Source organism: Apium graveolens, chromosome 2, assembly GCF_009905375.1.
Source record: "Apium graveolens cultivar Ventura chromosome 2, ASM990537v1, whole genome shotgun sequence".
Taxonomy (NCBI): Eukaryota; Viridiplantae; Streptophyta; class Magnoliopsida; order Apiales; family Apiaceae; genus Apium; species Apium graveolens.
The window spans coordinates 10,504,479-10,532,396 of record NC_133648.1 but is presented as its reverse complement, the minus strand read 5'-3'; the positions used below and the strand labels follow the sequence as shown (position 1 = coordinate 10,532,396).

Genomic DNA, 27,918 nt, shown 5'->3' with positions numbered 1-27,918 from the left:
CTGGCAAGATATGTATATGTATATGTGATGTCATAAATCAAATAGATTGAAAATGATTCAGATTCAAGCTTTCCATTCAAGACCTTGCTTTCTGGCTCAATATCCTCTACGACTTGGCTACATTCATGTACAACACAATTTTATTGCAAAAATAAACCGTTGCTCATTCGTTTCTAGCATAACTACAATCTTAGTGTGATTTATAAGCGACAACAATATCAAACAATATTGTTCTTCGCTGCATCACTAAAGCTACCTCATTAGTCATTAATTCATTATTATGAGCTCATTGTTCTCTGTGAGATTGACTTGGCTACTCTCCAAGCTGGGATTTTTAATGCACATTGCTCATCAGACCAGGCTATGGTGTTATTGTGGTATATCATTGACAAACTGCCATAACTTGCTCCACTCAGTAATTTCACAGCATCACCTGAATGAGCACATTGGACGTGAAATGAATCCAAATAGTTTATTAGACATATTACTATAAGCAATTAATAATACAAGTAGATTACTAACAGGTGGTTAATTACTGTCGTCACTTTTCATCTCATTTATATATTGAGTATATACATAATACGTGCATAAGAACAAAACAGATTTTAGACTAATACAAAGTTATGAAATGGCAACATTGCAAGTATCAACCTATTACTGCATTGGTCCGTCAATTAGTCCCATACACAGGCGGTACCGTCATTTGAACTTGTGGCCATGAGGTTGGTGTTATGTGCATTAAAATCGATGCTGTTGATCCTCACTTCATGTAGCTCCATAAAACTGAAGATTTTCCGGATGACTCATCCCAAATATTAAGTTTTCCTTGTCCCTCATGTGAAGATAGATCACCTTTCTTAGCCAGCTCATGTGAAGTACAAGTACTATGACTAACTTGGGAATTCTTCGAAACACCTACTTTCACAAATTTACGATCATCCAAGCCACTTTTACAGACAAATGCATCACTCATTTTAATGAAGCCCGGTTCGCCAGTCAAGTTTACGGGAGATTATCTGTGTTCAGAACCGAGCCGAGCCGAGTTTTGATCGAACAGAGCCGAATTTTAATTTTTTTTCTGACGAGCCGAGCCGAGCCGAGCTTTCTTATCGAACAAAAATCGTGTTCGAGCTCGAGCTATCCAAATCTTTTCTCTTTAAAAAAAATACGAACATAAACGAGCCGAACTAGAAAAAATTCAGGTCAACCGTTATTTGACTATGAAAATATATATATCTTGACATCCATACGGTTAGATTGATGTAAAATATTTTAAAAAAAATCGAAACATCAATTCATGACTAAACACTAGTTAGCGGTAATAGTCAAACTAACGCTTGACTGTAAAATTAACAAACCAAATAAAATTATTTTGATTTGAAACTTTGGTTATATCGATAAAATATATTTATTTTGACATCCATACGCTTGGATCAATTAAAAATATTTCTAAATAAATCGAGACACCAATAAAGGACTAAACACTATTTACTATTACTAGTCAAACGAATGTTTGACTGTTAAAATAGCAAATCAAATAAAATTATTTTAATCTGTAAATTTGGTTATTTTAATAATATATATATTATGATATACATACAGTTGGATCGATATAAAGTATTTTTAAAATAATCAAAATAACAAATCATGACTAAACACTAGTTAGTGGTAATAGTCAAACTAATGTTTGACTGTTAAATAACAAACCAAATAAAATTATCATTATTTGAAATTTTGGTTATATCATTAAAATATATTTATTTTGACTTCCATACGGTTAGATCAATGAGAAATAATTTTAAATAAGTCGAGAAACCAATACAGGACTTAATACTAGTTACTGGTACTAACCAAATTAATATTTGACTGTTAAAATAGCAAATGAAATTAATTATTTTGATCTGAAATTTTGGTTATATCAATAAAATATATATTTTATGACATTCACATGGTTGGATCGATATATAGTATTTTTAAGATAATCAAAATAACAAATCAGGACTAAATGCTAGTTAGCGGTAATAGTCAAACTAATGTTTGACTACTAAAATAACAAATCAAATAAAATTATTATTATTTGAAATTTTGGTTATATTATTAAAATATATTTATTTTGACTTCCGTACTGTTGGATCAATTAGAAATATTTTTAAATAAGTCGAGACACCAATACAGGACTAAACATTAGTTATTGGTTTTAGCCAAATTAATATTTGACTGTTAAAATAGCAAACCAAATAAAATTATTTTGATCTGAAACTTTGGTTATACGAATAAAATATATGTTATATGACATTCACATGGTTGGATCGATATAAAGTATTTTTAAAATAATCAAAACAACAAATCAGGACTAAATACTAGTTAACGGTAATACTCAAACTAATATTTGACTGTTAAAATAATAAACCAAATAAAATTATCATTATTTGAAACTTTGGTTATATCATAAAATATATTTATTTTAGCATCCATACAGTTGGATCAATTAGAAATAATTTTAAATAAACTAATGTTTGACTGTTAAAATAGCAAAATAAATAAAATTATTTTGATCTGAAACTTTGGTTATATCGATAAAATATATATTTTATGACACTCATACGGTATATAAAGCATTTTTAAAATAATTGAAACAACAAATCCGGAATAAACACTAGTTAGCGTTACTAGTCATACTAATACTTGACCGTTAAAATAGAAAATCAAATAAAATTATTTAGATTTGAAACTTTGCTTATATTATTAAAATATATATTTTATGACAATCATACGGTTGGATCGATGAAAAATATATTAAAAAAAATCTTAACTCAAATATAATTATGAAGCAGGATTTTAAAATTAGAAACTAAAATAAAAAATTCTTAAATCATGTCAAAATATAGCGCATATGGTATGCAAAATGATCGTTGGAAGATGAAAAAAATACAGTAAAATCGGATTTTCAAAAAAAAACATACCTATATATATAAAAATATTCAGAATATATTATAATTTTTTCGAGTTTTAACAAGCGAGCTCGAGTCGAGCCGAACAGCCCAAAGCTCGCCTCGAGCTCATTTTGCTTAACGAACACATTTATACGTTCAAGTCGAGTTTGTTAATGAGCCGAGCCGAACGAATTCTTAACGAACTGAGCTTGAGCTAGGCATTAGTTTAAAAAAAGACCCACGGCTAAAATTTTAGATAATAAAAAAATATACATTAGTATTTTAGGATAAAGGGATAAACAGGGGATCAAAATAATATTTGTAAAAACATTTACGGCCTAATGAGGCTAAAGAACGTATTTTTGCAAACGTTTTTAAGAGTGATAATATTTTTACAAAAAAATTGTAAAATTTGGATATTTATGAAAAAGTTCCAAAAAGGTAAGTGATAAAAATTATTATCTTTCGTAAATTTTGATAATCGTTAAATTTTAAAAAAAAACTATTTTACTAAAATTCAACTTACGTTTTCAAAGATTGTAATTAAAAACGAAATTCATGTAGACCTTACATTAACTTTTTGCTTTGTCAAAGTTGTATGCAAAAAATAGGAACTTGACAGATTTATCTCCGTTACATATGTTAAATAGTTGCATCACAGCATCTTAGCAAATACAACAAAAAGTTGATCAGAGTTCACAGAAGTCACTGACAAGAGACACAGGCACAAGTATTTTGTCAAAAACAGCCTCTGTTCTACCTAATTGCCACATTTTCAAAAACCTTAATGTCTAAACTAAAACCATTCAACATCTTCTTAAACTTTCTATTCAGACTAGCTTGGTGTCCATAAATAAACCAGGCCGTAATTTGTAACCCCTGCAAGCATCCCAATATTGCCAGGGTGCTTTTCAAAGAAACGCGGAATAGCAGACATCTCTGGGCTACGAAGAGTATCAATACATCTATTTGAGACCGTTGATATAGCATCAATTCCTCCTTTTATGTTGCCTATAAAGATGTAATAGTCGTCCCAACCCCAGGAACCTCTGCCCTCGTGTAAAATGCAAAATAGTCAATTCTTTGTCAAAGCATAAAAAATCAAATTATGCAACAGAACAGCATTCAGCCATCAATGAAATATATGAAAGTCATGAATACAAGTACCGTGACTTTTTCTGGAATGAATGATATATGTTTTCGTTCTTCGAAGAGTAAGGCATTGTAGATAATTGATTAGAACCTTATCCGAGTGCACAGATTAAGTATCTGTGACATCATATACCAGGGGTTTAAATATGACTTGGCTAAATTTTTTTCACCGAAGTCAAAAATATTATCTACCACTTCGCTACATTTGCAATCAAAACTATGCTTGCTTATTCTGTTATACATTACTAGCTAACTACAAGTTCACTGTGATTCATAAACCTTTTTTTATAAGTAAACTCATGCAGACCCAGGGTCAGGAACGGAGGCCGGGGGTGGGAGGCGGGTGCGGCCGCCACCCCAAACCTCGGTATAATCATGAAATTACTAATAAAATTTATGAGAAAAAAAATTATATTTTTATATATTTAGTACTAAAATATTGTTATTTTTAAATTTCGCCCCCTCTAAAATATATAATTTTTATGAATATAGTACAAAAATTAATGATGTTTACGATAATAATGAATTTAGATACTGAATTCAAGTATATTTGTACATTGAAATTGTTGCAAATAATTTTTATTAATTTATATAATATATAATAATTTATAAAAATATAATAATTATTCCGGAAAAAAATTCACCACCCCAAACTTTCGTTTCTAGCTCCGTCCCTGCCCAGGGTCGAACCCTTGACCTCCTCCAAAGGAGGCAAGAACTCCACCACTACACCAACCCCTTTGTTGGCATGTGATTTATAAACTACTCTTACAACTTCATACACTTCTTGAACACCGTGTTTATTCTTAATTAATTCACAAGAACACTAATTTTCTTGACAACTTCGCTACATCACCAAGAGTTAAGAATTATTATGAAACATGAGTTGGCTGTTCTTAATGAGGTTTAATGCTAACTTATGGATCTTAATCTCTAAATTTAAATTTATAAAAAAATTAAGACAAACTTCCATCACAATGTATCAAGTGCATTCAGCAGAACAAGATAAATCAATATATCTGTAAGTTAAACCATAGACACACCTGATGGGATTGGATATTGCATTTGGATGGTATACCATTGATACACAGTCATAATTAGCTCCACTCAGTAACCCCACAGTGTGATCAATACTGCATTAAGAAAACAAATATGAAACAAGGAACATTTTCTTCTGGACAACACTAGGCACATTGCGTAATCAACTCTTAGTAAAATTAACTGAAACAACTAAAAGAATAACAAGAATTACCAAAAAATAAAATAAAAAGCAAATGAAGGAATAACAACTGTATTGGAGAAGTATAATACTTTGTATAACACAATCTAACCAAATATAAATCTCTAGTTTTTATTGCATTTAAGTAGTACTTTATTGCTATTAATTGTATTAGATTTTTCAGCTTAACTTTAGAACTATTAATTTCAGATATGTTACTGTTCGTTGATCAGATTTTTACCTATAAATATGTATTACAATGCAAGTTGTTTTACAAAGTGTTAAGCATCCTTGAGTTATACATTCCAATATTTCATAATCTCTTGCTAACCTTTTGTTTTTCTCCCATGGATAAACTTTTGTATTTCTATTTATTTGTTGCTGTTCTCTCTTTCTCAGGTAATTTTATAAGAAAATTCTTCTTGCTTTTAAATGTTGGCCCGTCAAAAAGAAGTATATTAATAAGTATTTGTGTTGGGATAAGCATGATCCTGTTTGTTGCGGCATAATACGTGATGCAAATTTTCTTTTCCAATATAAATTGATTTAATAAATTCATTTAATCATTATATTTTGTATGCAGGTACGATGCTTAATGTTGATGCCCAGCAAACATGCATAACTACATTGGACCCTAATAATTGTGTGCTCGCAAAATGCAGACAACAGTGTTCGGCACAATATAACGGACGTGGAATGTGCATTGCAAAATCAGGTGGCCAGTCATATATATGCAACTGTGTCCATCCTTGTGCAACGGAGCTTTCACCAAATTAAATTTTTTGCATTTCTCCGGAAATAAAAATTCATTATATGTAATAATATAAGAAGGATGAAATTCAATAATAAAATTTTTTTCATTCAATTATTTATAGTGTTGGCTAATCATTTCTTTCTTTACTTGAAGCTTTCAATATTGTGCAATGCAATGTTGCAATTTTTTATAAATACATCAAAATTGCTTGACTTAAGTATAGGGAATTAAAATTTGTACTATATCACAATTAAGAACTAAACCAAATTTAAGATTAAGATTCAATAGATTTTAAGTTTAAGTTAAATTTGGCAGACTTTATATAAAAGACTTTGTGATATATTTTATTAAAAAGATGGGTTAAATTCTTAGAAAAATCAGGCATTAAAGCAGCCATTTGCCCCACGAAAAACATATTGTGGTTCAAACTTGCAGTGTCACAACTACTGGTATTGTTTCGGGTGGTATGTTCTCTTATTACAATAAAGTTCAATAGCCATGTTTTTGCAATCAGTTAGTGAGATCGCATTTATAAATCTATTGGTACCTAAATTTGTTAAGTTGCAGTTATGGATGGTTTACTTGGACTGATACCTTCAGTTACGTCCATTAAAACGTTTACAAATGTAACATTAGTGCAATCAATTTTTTTCTCTGACAAGTAACGAGGACTATAAGATCTTAGTCTTATCATCACAAATGCTATAGCATTTTCAAGCAGAGGGAGGAAAATAATACGGCAACAAATTTTTGGCAGGTCGCACATGTGACATTTAGTCATGAAAGGGGCAAAAGACAGCGTGATTTGAGTGTTATTTAACTATGCTTGTTATTTCCTAACTAGACGCCAGGACTGACATAATAAGTTTCAGTTAAATACAACTTACCTTGTTGTAGCAAGAAGGTTCCCAGAAGGTGAAAAGAGGGCAGAATAAACGACCCTTTTATGGTTGACAGTGCTTATAGGTTCTGGTTTATCAACAACGATCTTTCTCAAGTCCCATATACAGGCAGTCCCGTCACTCGAACTTGTGGCCATGATGTTGGTATTATGTGCATTGAAGTCGATGCTGTTGATCCTACCTTCATGCAAACTCAACAAAGATGATAATTTTCCAGCTGTCTCATCCCAAACATTAACTTTTCCTTGTGCCTCACCAAAATACAAGGATTTTACGCCATCTGGCCTTTGAGATAAAGAACAAATACTATGATCTCCGTAGTATGCCAAATCAAATATCTCCCTTTCAACATCCATTAACCGGATACATCCATCATAAGACGAAGTAAAAATCTGTTTACAATCACAATTCACAAGCATAACCACAGTAAGAAAGAGTAATGCACAGCAAAAGAACTTTTTCCTCATTTTAGTTGGGGCAGACCTGCCTAAGTATTTAAAATTTCAAATTATCTAAAAGTAAGGCCTGCTAATCAGAAGGAATCTGGACGAAAGAGATAAAGATATTCTAGTGTCAGGAGAGGATTTTAGAACAGACCTCGTGTACTTCAATACAAACATAAGAGCACATTTAAGTGGTAATACCAAGTATACACGTCTCAAAAATTGGTAAGCTAATTATCATGCAAAAAAATAAATAATGATGACAGCAACAGCATTCGTATACCTAAATGAAGACTCATTTTAGATATACATTCCTGAACGTCCCTTTTTGCTCATTTGAAGATGTGCATAATTCAAATGTTACACTGTAGATTGTAACTCTAATTAGAATTTATTTCCGACTTTTTTCCCTGTTAGCTAGTGAAATAACTACCAACCAGTACAACAGATTTTTATAAAATATATAATATGAAAGATGTGTACCTTAGACATGGAAAAATGCTGAAATACAATTCCTGAAACAGGAGCAGAATGAGGTCGATAGATATACATCTTATCTTCATCATCCACAGAATCAACATCCCAAATTCCCAAATTTCCATTGTCTCCCCCAATCACGGTCATTCTCTTCTCATTAGATGGAAGAAAGCGCAGAGAAAATATTTTCTCTCGAGAAAAACGAGCAATCTTTTGAGGTCCCAGTCTCAATGAATCCAAAGCATTTGAATTATTACCTTTCTCAGTCACCTCAAGTGCATTATCAGTACTATTGCTAACATAGGAATTCTTGGAAACACCCAAAATTGTTTCAATAAGTTTACAACCATCCAAGCCATTATTATCGACAAATGAATCTCTCATTCTAATGTGGCCTGGTATGTGAATGGGTGACTGACTAGTTTTAGGGGTTTTAGTTGGGAATTCTTGAGGTTGAGGTGCCATTCCACGACAACGCAGCGAACTCCTAACAACCTGACTACTAGCATCTCTTGGTTTCTTGATACAAGTTCTGATAAACAATAAAATTAACGAACCTGGATTAATTAGAAATTGGGTACATGACAATTAACAAGTAATTACTAATTACAGATAAATTATGAGAGAGAGGGGGGGCGACAGAGAGAGGGGGTGAGAGAGGGGAGAGAGGGAGAGAGAGAGAGAGAGAGGGTGCTCAGAGTGGGTGTGGGTCTGGGTGTATGTGTGTGCGAGAGAGAGAGAGAGAGAGAGAGAGAGAGAGAGAGGACAAACTTTTTTTGGCGCTTAGATATAGATTTGAGTTGGGTGATTGTGGAGTGAATGTTGAGAGCTGCGAGTTTGTCTGCATTTCGCTTCATGTTTGCAAGTCTTTGCTGCTCGTACTCGCTTAGTTTTGGGGACTCCATGACTTCAATAACACACAAACAACAGAGGTGAGGTTTTCATCAAAGATTCAATTTCAAAGTATATGTTACTTCCACGAGAACTACTAAGGGGGCGTTTGTTTCAAAATGTTGTATCCGGATGAACCACAAGTCGGGTTGAAGTGTCATGGGTCTGAGGCATCATATATATCTTTTATTTAGTTCAGCGCTGAGATAAATATTTCTAATTTAAAATATTTTAAGTTAATAATTTCAATTTAATTAAATATATTATTTTATTATTGTAAATATATTTTTGGTTCATACATATTTTTTGATATTAAACATATATATTTAAATACGTAGATAGAAATTAAAATTATATTAATAATATTGATTCGCATATCTTTCTCTCATAGCCACCTCCCCCACATGGTTATGAAAAATCGATACTTTTGGGGTTTGAGGTGGGTTTTATCATTTTAACGACTCAACCCATGTAATACGGGTTACAAGAATATCAAATCATCAATCTTAACAAAAAAAAATAAACCCAAACACTACTAATTGTGTGATGGGTTGGGTTGGTTAGATTTTGGTTGATCAGATTGCAAGCGTCGTTTTCGACTTTTTTTTACCAACGGTCGGCATTGAGTAAAAACTTCCATTATTCTGTTATAAGTTAAGTGAAGGTGTAAGCATACATTGTAAACACAACTAGGAAAAATAGCAGCATACCAAATACTCTATATTTGTAGAATAAATAAATAAAATTATGATAATCATTTTAATGATATGCAACTATATTTATTTTGTATATAAACTCAGAATGTGAATATAACTATATAACCAAAGATATGTATGGATATACAAGTAAAATTAAACCAAAGAATTTCATTGATCTTAAACAAAATGACATAATTTATAGTTATCTTAATTGATAATTATTCACAATGTTTTCAGGTTTGTTTCTCTAAATATTTCCGGACATATATGTATATTATTCAGCTCGGCTCTCTTATTCACGTTTCCTTTTAACTTTAAGTAGAGCTTTACAAGGTTGATTGTATGAATTATATAGTTTTGCAAGCTGAGGAAGGTTGTCACTGCTAGGATTATAAGTTGTATACTGAACCTATTAATATATGGATATTTTCCTAAGTTTTTTTTCTAGGGTTGTAATGGAATTGAAATGGGCCGGGGTGTAATAAATTTGAAATGGGTTGGCCTTAGTAATAAAACCGGACTAGGTTGGTTTAGGATTTCAAATAGGTAAAATCTAACCCAACCCATTATAAACGGTCTAAGTTTAATTGTGTGATGGGTTGGGTTGATTAGATTTTGGTTGATCAGATTGCAAGCGTCGTTTTCGAGTTTTTTTTACCAACGGTCGGTATTGAGGAAAAACTTCCATTATTCGGTTATAAGTTAACTGAAGGTGTAAGCATACATTGTAAACACAACTAGGAAAAATAGCAGCATACCAAATATTCTATATTTGTAGAATAAATAAATAAAATTATGATAATCATTTTAATGATATGCAACTATATTTATTTTGTATATAAACTCAGAATGTGAATATAACTATATAACCAAAGATATGTATGGATATACAAGTAAAATTAAACCAAAGCATTTCATGGATCTTAAACAAAATGACATAATTTATAGCTATCTTAATTGATAATTATTCACAATGTTTTCAAGTTTGTTTCTCTAAATATTTCCGGACATATATGTATATTATTCAGCTCGGCTCTCTTATTCACGTTTTCTTTTAACTTTAAGTAGAGCTTTACAAGGTTGATTGTATGAATTATATAGTTTTGCAAGCTGAGGAAGGTTGTCACTACTAGGATTATAAGTTGTATACTGAACCTATTAATATATGGATATTTTCCTTAGTTTTTTTTCTAGGGTTGTAATGGAATTGAAATGGACCGGGGTGTAATAAATTTGAAATGGACTGGGCTTAATAATAAAACCGGACTAGGTTGGTTAAGGATTTCAAATAGGTAAAATCTAACCCAACCCATTATAAACGGTCTGAGTTTAATTGTGTGATGGGTTGGGTTGGTTAGATTTTGGTTGATCAGATTGCAAGCGTCGTTTTCGAGTTTTTTTTACCAACGGTCGGCATTGAGGAAGAACTTCCATTATTCTGTTATAAGTTAAGTGAAGGTGTAAACATATATTGTAAACACAACTAGGAAAAATAGCAGCATACCAAATACTCTATATTTGTAGAATAAATAAATAAAATTATGATAATCATTTTAATGATATGCAACTATATTTATTTTGTATATAAACTCAGAATGTGAATATAACTATATAACTAAAGACATGTATGGATATACAAGTAAAATTAAACCAAAGCATTTCATGGATCTTAAACAAAATGACATAATTTATAGCTATCTTAATTGATAATTATTCGCAATATTTTCAGGTTTGTTTCTCTAAATATTTCCGGACATGTATGTATATTATTCAGCTCGGCTCTCTTATTCACATTTCCTTTTAACTTTAAGTAGAGCTTTACAAGGTTGATTGTATGAATTATATAGTTTTGCAAGGTGAGGAAGGTTGTCACTGCTAGGATTATAAGTTGTATACTGAACCTATTAATATATGGATATTTTCCTAAGTTTTTTTTCTAGGGTTGTAATGGAATTGAAATGGGCCGGGGTGTAATAAATTTGAAATGAGTTGGGCTTAATAATAAAACCGGACTAGGTTGGTTTAGGATTTCAAATAGGTAAAATCTAACCCAACCCATTATAAACGGTCTAAGTTTAATTGTGTGATGGGTTGGGTTGGTTAGATTTTGGTTGATCAGATTGCAAGCGTCGTTTTCGAGTTTTTTTTACCAACGGTCGGCATTGAGGAAGAACTTCCATTATTCTGTTACAAGTTAAGTGAAGGTGTAAGCATATATTGTAAACACAACTAGGAAAAATAGCAGCATACCAAATACTCTATATTTGTAGAATAAATAAATAAAATTATGATAATCATTTTAATGATATGCAACTATATTTATTTTGTATATAAACTCAGGATGTGAATATAACTATATAACCAAAGATATGTATGGATATACAAGTAAAATTAAACCAAAGCATTCCATGGATCTTAAACAAAATGACATAATTTATAGCTATCTTAATTGATAATTATTCGCAATGTTTCCAGGTTTGTTTCTCTAAATATTTCCGGACATATATGTATATTATTCAGCTCGGCTCTCTTATTCACGTTTCCTTTTAACTTTAAGTAGAGGTTTACAAGGTTGATTGTATGAATTATATAGTTTTGCAAGGTGAGGAAGGTTGTCACTGCTAGGATTATAAGTTGTATACTGAACCTATTAATATATGGATATTTTCCTAAGTTTTTTTTCTAAGGTTGTAATGGAATTGAAATGGGCCGGGGTGTAATAAATTTGAAATGGGTTGGGCTTAATAATAAAACCGGACTAGGTAGGTTTAGGATTTCAAATAGGTAAAATCTAACCCAACCCATTATAAACGGTCGGTCCAAGTAAAAAAGAACCCAACTAACCCATGAGTTTAAATTACTCGGTTTAAACGACTCACTTTAGGGTTGGTCGGGTTTTGCGGATTACGTAACCCATGAACAATCCTAGTTTTGAGGAATGGGTATTATTATTTTTTTCTAAACCAAACAGCAAGTATGATGCTGGAATGGCTGAAATTCATATCTGATTTCAGAATTTGACGAAACAAACGACCCCTAACAATACTTCCCCATGAACTTTTTTTACCGGAGAAAATAAAAAAGGCAAAGATTTCATTTTTTCCCAAAACATTATTTTAAGAAAAAAGAAAGATCCATAAAGAATCTGAAGTAAATTTTTTATATATTTGTTTTTAAAATATTTTTCTCACTTTTGGAAACACTTCAGAAAAGATTTAAAGAAAAAACATTACTCTTTTATGTTTTTTAATACTTCCTCTAACCTAGACAATTATTTACTTTTTTAACACTCAGCATGCATTTTAAAATAAATATAAAATATAATTCCGTAATTTATTTTAATTTTTAATTAAATTTTAAACATTAAATTTTTATTTAAAAGATTTTTTTAAAAAAATATGTAATTATACTTTATATTAGCATTAAAAGGCGTGCCAAATTTTACTCCCATGTAGATCTCAGTTGGACGGAGGAAATATGGTTCAAAGAAACCTCCATAGTACACAACTTTTATATATTTTTTTCTTGTTCTTAACTTCGTGTGTTTGGAATAATGAATCAAACCAGGAGTCCTACAAAAGTGTAAATATTTGAAATGTTCCCTAATTTATTAACTTAAATTTTGACAGAAAAGATAATTAATGGTGAACAATGGAACAAAATATTATTTTTGGGTGTTAAATGAATCAAAATGTCATTTTTGAAAATAATGGTAAAAAATGTAACTTTATAACGGTACTTCATCTTACAATTTGTATTTTTAATGCAAAACGGTACATAATCTGCCGTTTTGGTACTTTATTTGTTTTAGTTTTTTTATAATGTGCAAAACGTTAGTTGAAGTAGCGTTTTGACTTAAAATGATACATCATATAGTGTTTTGTACCAAAACGTTACTTCATCTACCGTTTTGCGCATAAAAAAAATCAAAATGTCAAAATATTACATAAAGTACCGTTTTAGGTATTTTGTATAAACGTTACAACCGTTTTATCATTTTTAACTTCAAGTGATATTTAGGCCCTACCCATTAAGAGTAATAAAAATCTAATAATGTATAAGAAGGTTGAAAGCGAGAAAGAACTTTTCAAATTTGAAAAAGTTCACCAACTTCAGTTCAAGTTTTTGAGAAAACCCAGAGCTGGCTTTGATATCTATAATTCTATATTGATATAGCTGGGCTATTTGTTAAAGTAGTTTATCCATCTTATTTAATTTTTAATGGTTAAATTAACTCAAATTTGATCAAATAAAAACTCATTATTTCATTGTTTTGAAAAACTGAAAAATACTTATTAAAGTAAATTAAACATATTTTTTAATAATATTATTTTTTATAAATATTTTCGATAATATACTGTGTAAAATTTTTGGACAAAATTATATCAATTTACTGTAAAAAGTCAACAATTATTTTTCAATTTGAGACTGTACATTAAACTAATAATCTCCGAGAACCTATAGGTAGATTGGTGATAAATCGTCCAGGAGCATCTTTGCATTATAAAAAATACACATACACAAGTTATTTGACAAAATACATGATACAAGCATTTTTAAGAAACAAACCACACTAGTTGTTTAACATTTTGCTTAAGTTATACAAATCAATTCCAATGCACATGGTACATTTTCCCGCAGCAACTAGCATGACGATGTCCATAGATACACCTGGCCGCCACTTGTAGCCCCTGCAAGCATCCCAAACTTGTGAGGATGCACATCAAAGCGACATGGAATAGCAGTCATCTCCGGGCTAACTAAAGTGTCGATGCATCTCTTCTCGGCTGTAGATATAATGTCAACTCCTCTTTTCATATTGCCTATAAAAACATGTGAATCATCCCAACCCCATATTCCTCTATGTACCACAGGCATGAAAAAGGGAATACAAAGTTAGTTTCATTCTTCAAATTTTCAGGCATGACAATAGATAAAGAAGGTGATAAACTGCAAGCAGAGCGAAGAAACTTACAAAAAATAAAACTGTAGGTCACCAAAGAAGTCCACAATATTTCCAGAATAATAATATTATTTTGAAGTTAGCATGACTAATAACTCAAATGGGAGAAAACAAATGGAGTACATTCTGTTCATTTAAACGGCTTCGGCATGCATTATATATCCTTTAGGTATCGTCCATTATCAGCCATATTTTCATTGTTGCAGCATTTAATAGTTTACACTTTATATGGGATGCCTTTTCTTTTTTCATATTATATCGGTGAATCTGATGTGAAGGCATATTAAGCCTATTGCCTCCTACTCATGTCTTTAACATCCTAATATACTATCTGAAAATGAAGTATCCATGTGATATATCATATACAGGTATATATACCACTTCACCACTACAACATATCAACTATATTCAGGTCAAGAAACACAAGTTTAATTTCAGAAAAAAAAACAGCACCAAAACTTATATTTGTAATACAGGACATACCTAAAAGAGGATATCCATCTTCCAGTCTGGTTATTATGATGTATCTTAGATACTTTCTCATAATTAGCTCCACTGAGCAACTTAATGGAATCATCGAAGCTGCATGAACATATAGAAACTTGCAAAAATGATTAAGAAGGCAAGTAATAAGAAAGATACAAGTTAAAAAAAAAAAAAAAGACTACTAAATTGACAATATGGCAAGGAGATTTTCTTAGCCCTTAGTATCATCAACATCATTTTAGACAGAAATATCATCAATTTATGATATGTATAACTATAAGTTGTTATCTTAGGAAAAAAAAGGAACTTGTTATAGAATTAATCAGAGTTGGCTAAAATGTTAGCCACTGACAAATATGCGACCCCTAATATAAATTATGTTACAACTGGGAACGAAAAGTCCAATATCGTCAAGTCTACAACAACTACAAACAGTTACATACCCAAGCATTATCAAGCCAAAGACCCAAGTGTATGTGCATGTAATATTTTAATTACCTAGACAGTAGGAAACAAAACATCGTGTAACATTACATACCTAGTTGTAGCAAGAATACTTCCAGAAGGCGAAAAGTAAGCAGAATGCACAGCCTTTTCATGGTTGACAGTACTCAAAGCTTCTGCTTTATCTGCTGAAACCTTTCTCAAATCCCATATGCAAGCAGTCCCGTCAGATGAACTTGTTGCCATCATATTAGTATTACATGCATTAAAGTGAATGCTGTTGATCCTAGTTTCATGCAAACCCCATGAAGATAAAGATTTCCCAGATCTTCCGTCCCAAATATTAAGTCCTCCCCGGCCTTCACTAATATATAAGGAGTTCCCGTCATCTGGCCTTTGAGCAATAGAGTAAATACAATTAGCACCACTATATGCCAGATCAAATATCTCCTTCTCCACATCCATCAACCGGATAAATCCATCATAACAGCAAGTAAACATCTGTTAACAAATTCACATACATAACCGACATAAGAACAATACGGTGTGAAAGCACTTATCAGAAGCAATAACAAGGTTTCAAACAGAAAATATTATAATTTGTCTGATCAACTTGGGTATAACGATTTATGCCACAAAATTAATTAGAACGACACTTACTAATATCTAGAATGTTCGGAGATAAACAATACCTTAGACATAGAAAATGGTTGAACCACAATCCCCGAAATAGGAGCAGAATGCGGCTGATACACATAAATCCCATCCGACTCATCCACAGAATCAACATCCCAAAACCCAACATTCCCAAACTTATTCCCAACCACAACCACCCTCCTCTCACACGGAAACACACGTACCGACAAAATCCTCCCCGGCACAACCCTCGCAACATTCCCCTCTTCCAATCTCATCGAATCCAAACCCCCAATTCCCCTCCCTCCTCCCAAAACCCCTCCACTTCCACCTCCCAACCCCTTCGAAACATCCACCATCGTATCCACAAACTTCCGATCCCCCAATTCCTCACCAACAAACACATCTCTCATCCTAATCGGCCCTAATTCCTGACTCAACTCCACAATTCTCCCCTTCATATAATCACTTCTCCTCTTTTTATTAGGACTCTCACTATAATCATCCTTAAGTCCAGCAGCAGTCAATTCATCGGGTTTAATCCCACGCGAACGCAACGATCGCCTAATCACAATCGGACTCTCACTCCTCTTCTTAGGACTAACTTTATAACTCTTACTCTTAGCCCTGCAACATCAAATCCAAAAAAAACACAAAAAAAAATCAATTAATTACATATAAACACAATTAAAATCAAACTAATTAACAATAATATAAACATAGATTCAATTATAACTCTTACTCTTAGCCCTACCACATCAAAATAAAAAAAAACACAAAAAATAAATTAAATACATATAAACACAATTAAAATCAAACTAATTAACAATAATATAACATAGATTCAATTATAACTCTTACTCTTAGCCCTACTACATCAAAATCATTAAAAAAACACGGAAATCAAATAAATAAACATATAAATGCAATTAAAATCAAATTAATTAACAATAATAAAAAGATAGACTCAATTATAACTCTTACTTTTAGCCCTATCACATCAAAATCATTATAAAAAACACGGAAATCAATTAAATAACATATAAATACAATTAAAATCAGATTAATTGATGAATATAAAAAAATAGAGAGAATTGAAAGTGTGTTTTGATTGTGAACCTTGGGGGTTTAGAAGAGGAGACGAGATCGTTGAGTTTGGAGTGGACTTTGAGAGCGGCGAGCATTTCTTCATTGCGTTTGATGTTTTCGAGCCTTTTGCGCTCGTATTCTGTGAGTTGTTTGGGTGCCATTAGTGGATTGTGATGAGAAAAATGAAGGTTTTTGTGAGAGATTGAGAAGAAGAAGAGGCGGTTTGGCGGGAAAACCCTAAATGGCGTGGAAGTTGGGGGTTTTATAGATGGGAATGGGGGTTGGGGTAGGTGGATGGCGGTAAACTTTTAATTTAATCATACGGATTGGGTGAGTTGGAAATTTGGGTATACGTGTTTCGGATCAGATCGGTTTTGGGGTAAAAATCGAACCAAACCGCGAAGAGCGGTTTTAAAAAATTGTCATCCGCAACCGTAAATGCGGTTGCGGTTAACCGCGTCATTTGCGGTTGCGAATTTGCGGTTATTGCGGATCGGTTTGCGGTTCAACCACTTATTTGAAAATAATTAATAATTTGCAAAAAAATAAATTCGAAATATTAATAAATTGAAATTTAAGTTACGTGATAAATTACATTCAAAAATAAAATATAAACTAATACTCCGTGTGGAGTAAGGATATTAAAAACATACAAAAATGTGGAGGCGGGAGAAAAAAAAAGAAAAGGATAAAAAAAAATTACATGTTAGATTATATTTTTCATTTGTTTAGTTATATATCTTATAATGATTGTGAATCTTATGAACGAAGTCTTAACATTAACCTAAGATTAGTTGATAAATGTGTATACTTATTAATTTTTATTAATTTATATGATACCAACTACATTTTTTGAAATATATTTTATTATAAATATATGTTGCGGGTTGCAGTTGCGGTTGCGATTTTGCGATTTTCAAGAATTTAAAACCGCATCCAAACCGTGAATGAGCGATTTTTAAAATTTAAATCCACAACCAACCCGCATTTCGCGATTATCCGCAAATGCGGTTCGGTTGCGAGCGGTTGAGCGGTTGGATGCGGTTGAGCGGTTTATCTGTACAGCCCTAGTTGGAAGTGGGAAGTTTTTGTATTAAAATTTCAAATGCCGAAAAACCAAAATACCCCCATTTGTGGAGATTTGCCCAAAATGTTGATTGGTGGGGGGTTCTGCCCTAAATACCCACCGAATACGCATTGCTCATATGCGAATTCTATTTTTTAAAAATTTTAAAGAACACACATGTACAGAATGCGGGGTTATTTTTTGTTTTTTAGCGAATACGCATCTTCAAGATGTGTATTCTAACTAAATTCAAAAACAAAACACTCATTCTTGTAATGCGTGTTCTTTATATTTTTTTTAAAAATCTGAATACGCATCTGTGCAATGCGTAATCCGTGGGTATTTAGGGCGAAACTCGTGCATACGGGTATTTTGGGCACTAGAAGCTGAAAACTTATGTATTTTGGGCATTTTTTCAATTTCAAACGGAGATTATTTAAAAAAACTAGAGTAAGGGCCGAACGGACCCGTTTATATATGAAATAATATTTTGAATATAAATATATATAATTTATAATTAGAAAATGTTAAAAGATATTTTCTTTTTATATAATATTTTAACACTAATTTCGTAACATCACATTTAAATTTCATAAATCATTTTTTATTAGAATATATATAATAAATTTGAATAAGTATCTATATGATAAAATGTCTTCAATAATTTTAAATTTGTAAAAATATTTCAATACATTTTTTTATTATAATTTGATAAATACTACTCCTTCCGTCCCTTTCATTTTTTAACATTTTTTAGAAAGTGTTCGACACGCATTTTAAGGTGCATATTACGTATAGTTCTGTAATTTTTTTTTAAAATTTTGTTTTTCTGAATAAAAATTAAAATATTTAACTTTTATTCAGAAAAAGAAAATTGTAAAAATAAGTTAGATAACTATACTTTTTATGCACCTTAAAATGCGTGTAGACACTTCCTCAGAAGTTTAAACAATTGGAAGGGATTGAGAGAGTTTTTTTTTTGCAAAATATGAGTTAATGCTTGTTTATTTGTTATAACCTTGGATCATGCTAAACTCAAGTACATTATAATATATATTGGGTTTATCGTATATTGATCTCATAATATTTTGTAACTAACTCGAGAATTATATATTTTTAAAAATCTAAATTTTAACTCAAATTTACTACATTCGATATTCTTTTATAAATTTGTGTATTTTATTTAATTATGTAATTAATAAAGTGATAATCTTTAAATTGATTATAATATATATGCACATGCATATATTACTTTAAATACCAAAATATTATTAAAAAATAATATACATGATAATTTTAAAAAATGTCCCTGAATTGTCCACATGTTTAGTATTTCATTTAATATATTGATTGATATAACTTTATGTTTTAGTTTAATATATCTTTTAAAATCTTGTTATGAACACACATTTTTTCATTTTAATTCTATAGTTTTTTGTATTTTTAAAATTACAAAGAGAGTGTAGAATATTCAACCGATGAAAATATCTTTTGCCTTTGTGAAATCTTAATTTTTAAAATCTCAATCTAGTTATTAACATCTATAATGTACATGGACAATGTATATGGACAGTTAAATATATCAAAATTAACAAAAAAGACATGTTGTTTTGGCCAGTATACACCATGAAAAATATTAATAAGAAATGAACATGACGAAAATAACGTTAACAATAGTTATTGTATATTTTAATAATAATTTTAATCATAATTTTCTTAATTTAGAAATATATAACTTATAAAATAATATTACACGATACATGTATTATGTTATATATATTAGGTCAGATTTTAATATAAATTTTATGTATCAATCATTAACGTTGAAATTTATTAGAAACTATTTGGTGGCTCTGGTTATATCAGTTTTGAGTATACGATACATGTCTCATGTTCGTTTTATAAATGATCAAAATATGATGAAAAGTTAATTCAAATAGAATAAGAACCATAATTTGGAAGTTATTATATACCGTCTATTTTGGATCTCATATTATCTTAACAAAATGAACCATGGTTAAACTTAGTTTAGATTCGGATACGATCAAATATCATTATAGAGACCAAGAATTTTATACTTCGTTGTCATATCGATTATGGAACCATAAGTCCGAATAAAATTTTAATTGGTACCGGACTATAACTTTTGTGTCATATAATTTAATATATATTTTCTAATAGTTATTTATTATAAACTATGTAATTTTCTTTTTAATATTTGGGTGTTAAAGGTTTGTGGAGATTTATACTGTTATTGTTGGCTGGTCAAACTATGGTACACAAGATCGAATCCTAGAAAATATACTAGTCCCATACCTAACACATTCTGAAAGACAGCCTGCTCTGGATACCAACTGTAACAGCCCGCACTTCCGGACGATTAATTCTAAATCGAAAACTAATACAAAATACACTTTTAATCCAAAAATCTATTACAAATATTACGATCACAAAAGCGCAGCTAAAAGCGGAAGCCCAAAAATCAATCGACTCTAATTCTAAGTCCTCAATGCTATCCAACTCGAACTCTTAAACGAAACCTGAAATTGAAATGGGTGAGCTATAAAGGTCAGCAAGAAACCAATCGATCCAACTAGTAGGCCAAGTAACACATACACATATAACAAAATACGATAACCTATACGATACGATATACGAAACAAACACTTTCGATACACATTCTTATTCTTATTCGATACACACAATACACATAACACATAAACAATAATAATTCAAAACCTATAATTCATGCCACGACCATTACAACCCGGTGATAACGGTCCTAAATTTTCTGAAAACTGTCACTACAATCCGGTGACTGCGGTCCTAAATTCTTATTCGATATTTTCACAAACCATGACACAAATCAGAGATCTCAAATTATCGTCTAGACACCACACATACACGTCGATACATATTCTATACCACATAATACTTTCAAATATATAATCACTTAGCCTAAATTTTGATAATCAAATATACACACATAATACACAATTTTGAAAACACTAGGAAAATCGATCGAAAACTTACTTCAAAACCTGACCAGATCTGAATATAGCCTTTTTAACCCTCTAAACGATGTTATCTTGAAAAATATAAACCACGAAAGTTGTAGAGAACGAAAAGACCTTTCCGAAGAGTCCAGGATCACTGAATTCCGACGTACAATGAATTTTTTACGAATTTTACAAGATTGTTGATTGATGCTGAGAAGAGCTCTACGAATTTTTATATTAAAAATGAGGAAGACGAATATGATCTATTTATAACGATACAAAACCCTATATCTTAACCTACAAGTTATCCATATTAGAATCTGATCCAAATTTTAGGCCCATTAGTCTAATTCAATTTTAAATCCTAGTCCTTATCTAATTTTAATACTTTTATTCTATTATTCAATTAATAATCTAATTCTAAAAATTACGGGATATTACACTCTTAGTGTTCCAAATTACTTGATCAAAACTAGTTTTAACTTAATCATAAATAAACACCCCGACTGAAATTGATAGTAGTATATAATAGCGGAAATAACAGCTCACTGAACCCTTGTAACCTTCTAGGAACTCACAAAGTACATCTAGAATAAAGATATTCCTTCATTGTATGTAAAGAGTCATGTTATCCAACTAATAGACTGTTATATCACTGATAAAGAATAAGGTGGTGATGAATAAGGTCACAAGTATTCGTCACTGACAATAAATACATGTATGTTTTAACTTATACGGTACACACCAAAAAATACTAGAGAAGCCCGGAAACAAGTATGTAAAATGATATATATGTTTAATTTCTTACTCTTCTTTCTTTTTCTTAGAGAAGATTCCTGAATTGTACTTAAAAGTTGGTAAACGCGAGATGAGCTCTTCTGGAAGTCCTTTATTTTCACTTCCAACAATTTCACCTAGTGATTGTAATTGCTAACACAGGGCAACAACACACATTTACTTAGATGGACGAAACTGCAGATACAAAATGGAACGAAACAAATATAGCAATCTATGCTATGAAAAATTAACATTTCAGGAGCACTTGAACAATTATTGGTCCGAATTTCTTCCTTTCTAATTTGTTACATATTATAAAGAACAGAGGTTCTAGATTAAAATTTTTAGAACAAACCAAAAAATAGAAGTATGAATCGCATGATAATCATTCTGACATTAAAGAAGTAGACTTAAAAATAATTTTTTTGCGATTGAATCTTCTTGAAATTCTGAAAAATGACAACATCTGATAAGATTGACATTATTAATATATTATACTTGAAGAAATGAATTCACTTATGAATCAGGAATATCAAACTACATGGTATAAAACATAATTTACAATTCATAACCAATATCGTTCACTAACCTTGTTAATAAAAAAAGTGATATAATTCTTGAAAAAATTGAAGTAATACTTATTGATCTGATCGTAACAATCAGCAACAGCCCATAGACAACTTTAATAGCAGAATGGCTTCAAGTAGCAGATATGTTATTGCCCCTCGGAAACTAGAAAAACTATTTTACGACTCTTTGGGACATTTTTACTTGGCAAACTTCTTATAAAAATTAGCTAAAAGTATAGCTTGCATGATGATGCCAAATCTAATAAAAAAATAAACATGACATCTATATTTTACTTGCATGTTCATTCACAATTGTATTGTAATGGCAGGAAGGGCTACAAGATTATATGCATTATCAGAGGTTTACGATGTAACTTTTATACCATGATATGGCTAAAGACAGCACTCCAGTCTCTTACCTCATAAGTCATACTATCAGGATCCACATCATCTTGCATCGTATTTTGAGTGTCATCCTGCAGATGTATAGAATCAAGAATATCAGATATACTGTGCCATTTGAAAATGTGAAGGAAGCTTAAGAAGTTAAGTTTTACCCTTTCTGGATTTTCAGTAGAATCAACTTCAGTCTGACCTTCTGCAGCATTATACGGCAAACTCATTATTATTGTACTGGAAATGTAGATAAACTTTACAACAGTAAAAGAGGTTTTTGAGAATTACTGAAAGCCTTGTGAAGCAGTATTCATGAGGAATCTTACTATAAACTATGTGCCCTATATACTGTCATAGATTACATTAGTAGAAGGGGCAGTAGTTGTGAACAAATCTTACTACGCAACTGATGTTGTAATTATTACAAGAGTATCACTAGTCATGTAGTTGGTTTCTCCACTGTACATGAACTTGTGCAATTTGATTTGAGAAAGGAAAATCCTAAAGAACGACTTTGTTGTTCACACCTAGTCATAATAATATGATCTCTTTGAAAAAATCAGACCTACATAAGGCCAGAACTAACTTAAATAGACCCCCCCTCTCTCCCTCGCTCCTCCCCCTCTCTTTCTGTATATATATACATTATTTATACTTAAAAGTATTACCTGGAACTCAGAAGGCACCCTAAAAAACAATATATTCGATGTATTATGTTTTGATTGTTTTATAAAGAAATGATAGAGTCAAGATGGTAGTACACCTTTTGTAATCATTTTTATAAACATAATCATGTCAGCAAGCCTATGTTAAAGGATGGATTTTCAAAGTTTGATTGAGCGGTTAGACTTATAAGGAGTATAAGTGTGAATCGAGAAAAGTAAACTCACGTGAAGACATTTTTACATGACTATATCCTGAAGGTAGGAACTAATATGTTCATATTTCAAGACTCGTACTACAAAATGAGACTCATCCCATTAATGGGATAGAATCCTTGTCCAATAAACCATGTGGAAACAACATTTTCTAAACTGGTAAAGCATACAATTCTTGAAACAACATTTCACTTGATCAAAAGATAAAATCAAAAACAAAACATTATCCTCACTCCATACCACAAAAGATAAACATAACTATAAGTAAAGAAAAAATAAAAAAAATACATTTGACAAAATATGCACAAGCATATACATTAAAATTGACACCCACATAAGCAATTCAAACAATTACTCAACTTATTAAAAAACTAATTAAAAATTACCCTGCTCAAATCAAACAAGTACTCAACTAATTAAAAAAATTAGGGTTCCAAATCAACTATTGAAACTAATTAAAATTAACTGATTAAAAAAAATTAGGGTTTCAGATTAAATCCCCTAATTTAAAAATTAGATTTTAAAGGTTACCCAATTCAAGCTTTGGTCTCCATAAGCTTTAAACTCCGATTTAGGCTTTAGATAAACTCCGATTCTTACCTCTTTAAGACTTTTTCAATCTACGAAGGAAAGAGAGCGGAGTTGGGGAGAACTGGTTTGGGGAGGGAGGTATTAGATCGAGGGAGAGGAGAGAGTCGAGTTCTCCATTCGATGAATTGAATCGAGTTCTTCAATCAAAAAAGTAGAGAGAGAAAAGAGAGAAGAGAGAGAGCTGGTTTGAGAAGAGATAGAAATGAGCATTTTTTATTTTTGTTTTATGTTTTTAGATAAGGGAGGGGGACATTTGGATACTTAAAAAATTTCTAGGAAAATCCGGGGGGATTTTTAAGAGGGAATGAAAAACCTAAGCATTTCTAGAAATGCTTACGTTTGGTAGTAAATGGATCAAATGGATGCACGATCTATTCAATTCAAATAGAATTTCTGTTTTAGTTAATGGTTGTCCTTCTAAGGAGTTTAGTATATCAAATGGACTTAGGCAAGGGGATCCTTTATCTCCGATGCTTTTTAATTTGGCAGGGAAAGTGCTAAGCAAAATGCTAAATAAGGCAAATGAGTTGGGATTGAAAGAGGGTTTGCAGTTTAGGAAGGAAGGAAGGACAATCACTTATTTGCAGTTTGTTGATGATACGATTTTGTTTTTAAATGGTAGTTTGCATTTGTGCAGGGATATGTTTTATTATGATATTATTATTTTATATAATATGCTCATTAACTTGCATATTTTATTAATATTATGATTATTATGTATTGTTATCATTATTATTATTATTATATTATCTGCTATTATTATATATTAGCTGATTTGGGTAGTCATAGATAATTTATTAGTGAGTTTTAAAATAAAATGAATTGGTATTATTTTGATATATTATTATACTAAATATATTATGTCTAGACTTTATAATGTGTTTATTAATTGAATGTTAGTTAAAGTAAAATTTACACATGTTTTGTTTATTTATTTTTCAAAGTGTTATACATCTGGTAAGTTTAATGTGACTGATAATGTGTGTATATTTATTTTCATTTTATGTATATATTATTTACGTGTTATTAATGTATTTGGATTAATTTATATATTAAGGTAGAGTTAGTAAATATTTTATTTGTTTTGAAGAATGAAAAGCTATTATTTATTATTTTACACTATCAAAATTATGCTTTAAAATCTTAAAGTTTGTTCTCTTGTATTCTGTTTTGTTGTAAGCCTATTATTTTATTTATGATTTTATGTTGTGAGCATGTTACTTTGTTTTATTTTGTTGTCAACCAATTACTCTATTCTTTTTGTGAGCATGTTATGGTACATAATTCTAATATGTATTAATCTTCCTCACTGTCATATTGCCGCTTAACATGATATTTTCCCAAGTTAGATTAAATGTGTTTGCTATACTTGTATAAATTAGGTTATTAATTATCTTTGTTTGGTTCACTTAAATATAGAAATTACTTGGAAATATTTTGGACTATCTCCATAAATTTAAAAATAAAAGCAGTGCAAAAATATTTAAAAGATTTCAAAATAAAATAAAGTGTGAAGAGTTCTCAGTGAGCTATGACTATTGAACCGGTTAGTAATTGCGTAAAATTTCGGAACTAGCCTTTGATATCTTATTAAGGCATGATACTTATTATGCCTTCGAGAACGCACACTCTATGATACCTTAGTAACGGGCGCATTATTGACAGAAATTATGAACTTTTGATACTGTGTCACCAGGTATTTGTGGTCTTAGCGAGTTGTGGAATTAAATTATATTTTATGTCATATGGATTTTGAACAATGATTTTGGTTTTATAAAATTATGATACTTGATTCATTGGTGTAGAATTGTTTTCTTGCTGGGCTCTTTGGCTCATTACTCATAAATTTTCAGGTGCTTATCTTTAGGGTCTTAAAGGTGGATTTGATTTGAGTTTATTTTGGAATAATATTTTAATGATTATGTTTGCATTGGAGCTGCGTCTCCAGGATTTGACTTTATTTTCAGCTTAGCTGATTTTATTTTTGTCTTGGATGTTAGGATTTTATGGACAACCAGAAACTTATTCTTTTTTATGAATAAAATTTAGAGTTTTAGCTGAATATTTAAGTGTAATTATTGTCTGAAAAGTCGGGGTATTACATTAGTCCTTTCATAATTGATTAAATGTATACAACACAACTGACTAAATTTATATGTGGATATCTTCCATTACTAACCATGATGCAAGAAATCCATCATAAACTCATGCTTAGAATCAGACAGAAAAGAGAAGAGATTTTGAGTAATGATTATCAGGTTTGTCCAAGAATAATGAAGAAGGTTAATCAAGATGTCACTGCCTCTAGGGATCAGATAGCTTCTTATGATGGTGAGAGAAAATATGTTGTAAGTGTTTATTGGCAATTTTCTTTGATTTCTCGTCATTTTGAAAGGATTTGGTGCCTTTAGTTTTGAACATACTTTTCTTAAAACGGGTAAAACAATGTAGTAGGCTTGTCACGGTTGATTTGGTGGCAAGGACTTGTGATTGTAGGGTGTTCGAACTTACCGGAATCCTTTGTTACCATGTCATTGCAGCAATTCATGACAACAAACAACAACCGTTGGACTTTGTTTCAGAATATTACAAGAGAGACAAATATCTGGAGACCTACAAATATTCATTGGGAGCTCTTAAAGGACAAGACTAATGACAAATTCATTCAACTGATGAGATGTTGCCACTAGATATTCCGGCTAAATTGAGAGAAAGGCCTAAAAAAATAAGAAGAATAGAAGGGTGGGAGGGTGGATCAAGAAGTAGAAGTAATCAGCCAGCGTTAGCCCAATAAAGCTCTAATACTCAAAGATTCAATAGTAGAAGGATAATGCACTGCATCATATGCGGAAAAACTGGTCATAGGAAAAATAAGTGCAGTCAACAAAGTGCAGAAGACGGGGGTCAAGAGAGGGGCAAGGATGTGGACAAAACAGGGAATGAAATGGTACAGGGAATAGAAATGAAACTGGTGGAGAGAATAGAAGTGAAACTGGCGGAAAAACAAAGAATCAGGTCACAACACATAGGCCAAAACATGCATTGAGAATAAAGGTACAAATTGGTGAAAAGAATCAGGCACAAGAAAATGGGGAGACTGTTCGAAAGAACAACCGACAACTTGGATGATGATTCAGACTCTGCTTGAATTATTTATTAACATTTAGGCTTTATTTAGCATTTGAATGCATATTGAAATTCTGCACTATTTATTTACAAAGATTTTGAAATGCTTAAAACGTTCAACATAAGTTTTCTATTTTATTTTATATTTGTCTATTTAGATTCTTGTGGCTGTTATGGTGACAATGTAGTAGAATTTCTTTAATGTTCAGGTGGCGCAGATGCTTGTTTTGGTACAATGAAATATGTATGAGTGTACAATTGTGATTTTTTGGTTGTGTACAATTGTGTTTTTATGATTCTATTTTTTCTGATTTTGTTGCCAGCCACAATGTCATGTAGCATCATTTTATTGCCACATTAAACGCTTTAGTAGGATACTGATCACAACTCATTAGTAAATACCACCAAAATGATATATAAATTTAAGGT

The 27,918-nt window shown here is 31.0% G+C and overlaps 2 protein-coding genes across 2 annotated transcripts; both read right to left on the bottom strand.

Annotated features, from left to right (window-relative positions):
- Nucleotides 1-3,543: 3,543 nt before the first annotated feature.
- On the bottom strand, nucleotides 3,544-8,909 carry LOC141706923 (uncharacterized). Its single transcript, XM_074509814.1, has 5 exons — nucleotides 8,652-8,909; nucleotides 7,887-8,412; nucleotides 6,946-7,352; nucleotides 5,129-5,218; nucleotides 3,544-3,982 (listed from the first exon to the last, which is right to left on the bottom strand). The coding sequence occupies exons 1-5, from the start codon at nucleotides 8,783-8,785 to the stop codon at nucleotides 3,769-3,771; spliced, it is 1,371 nt and encodes a 456-aa protein (XP_074365915.1). The 5' UTR covers nucleotides 8,786-8,909; the 3' UTR covers nucleotides 3,544-3,768.
- Nucleotides 8,910-13,970: 5,061 nt separating this feature from the next.
- LOC141706922 (uncharacterized) lies at nucleotides 13,971-17,382 on the bottom strand. Its single transcript, XM_074509813.1, has 5 exons — nucleotides 17,118-17,382; nucleotides 16,055-16,625; nucleotides 15,457-15,863; nucleotides 14,916-15,014; nucleotides 13,971-14,330 (listed from the first exon to the last, which is right to left on the bottom strand). Exons 1-5 carry the CDS (start codon nucleotides 17,246-17,248, stop codon nucleotides 14,114-14,116), a joined length of 1,425 nt encoding a protein of 474 aa, XP_074365914.1. The 5' UTR covers nucleotides 17,249-17,382; the 3' UTR covers nucleotides 13,971-14,113.
- Between the last annotated feature and the right edge of the window lie 10,536 nt (nucleotides 17,383-27,918).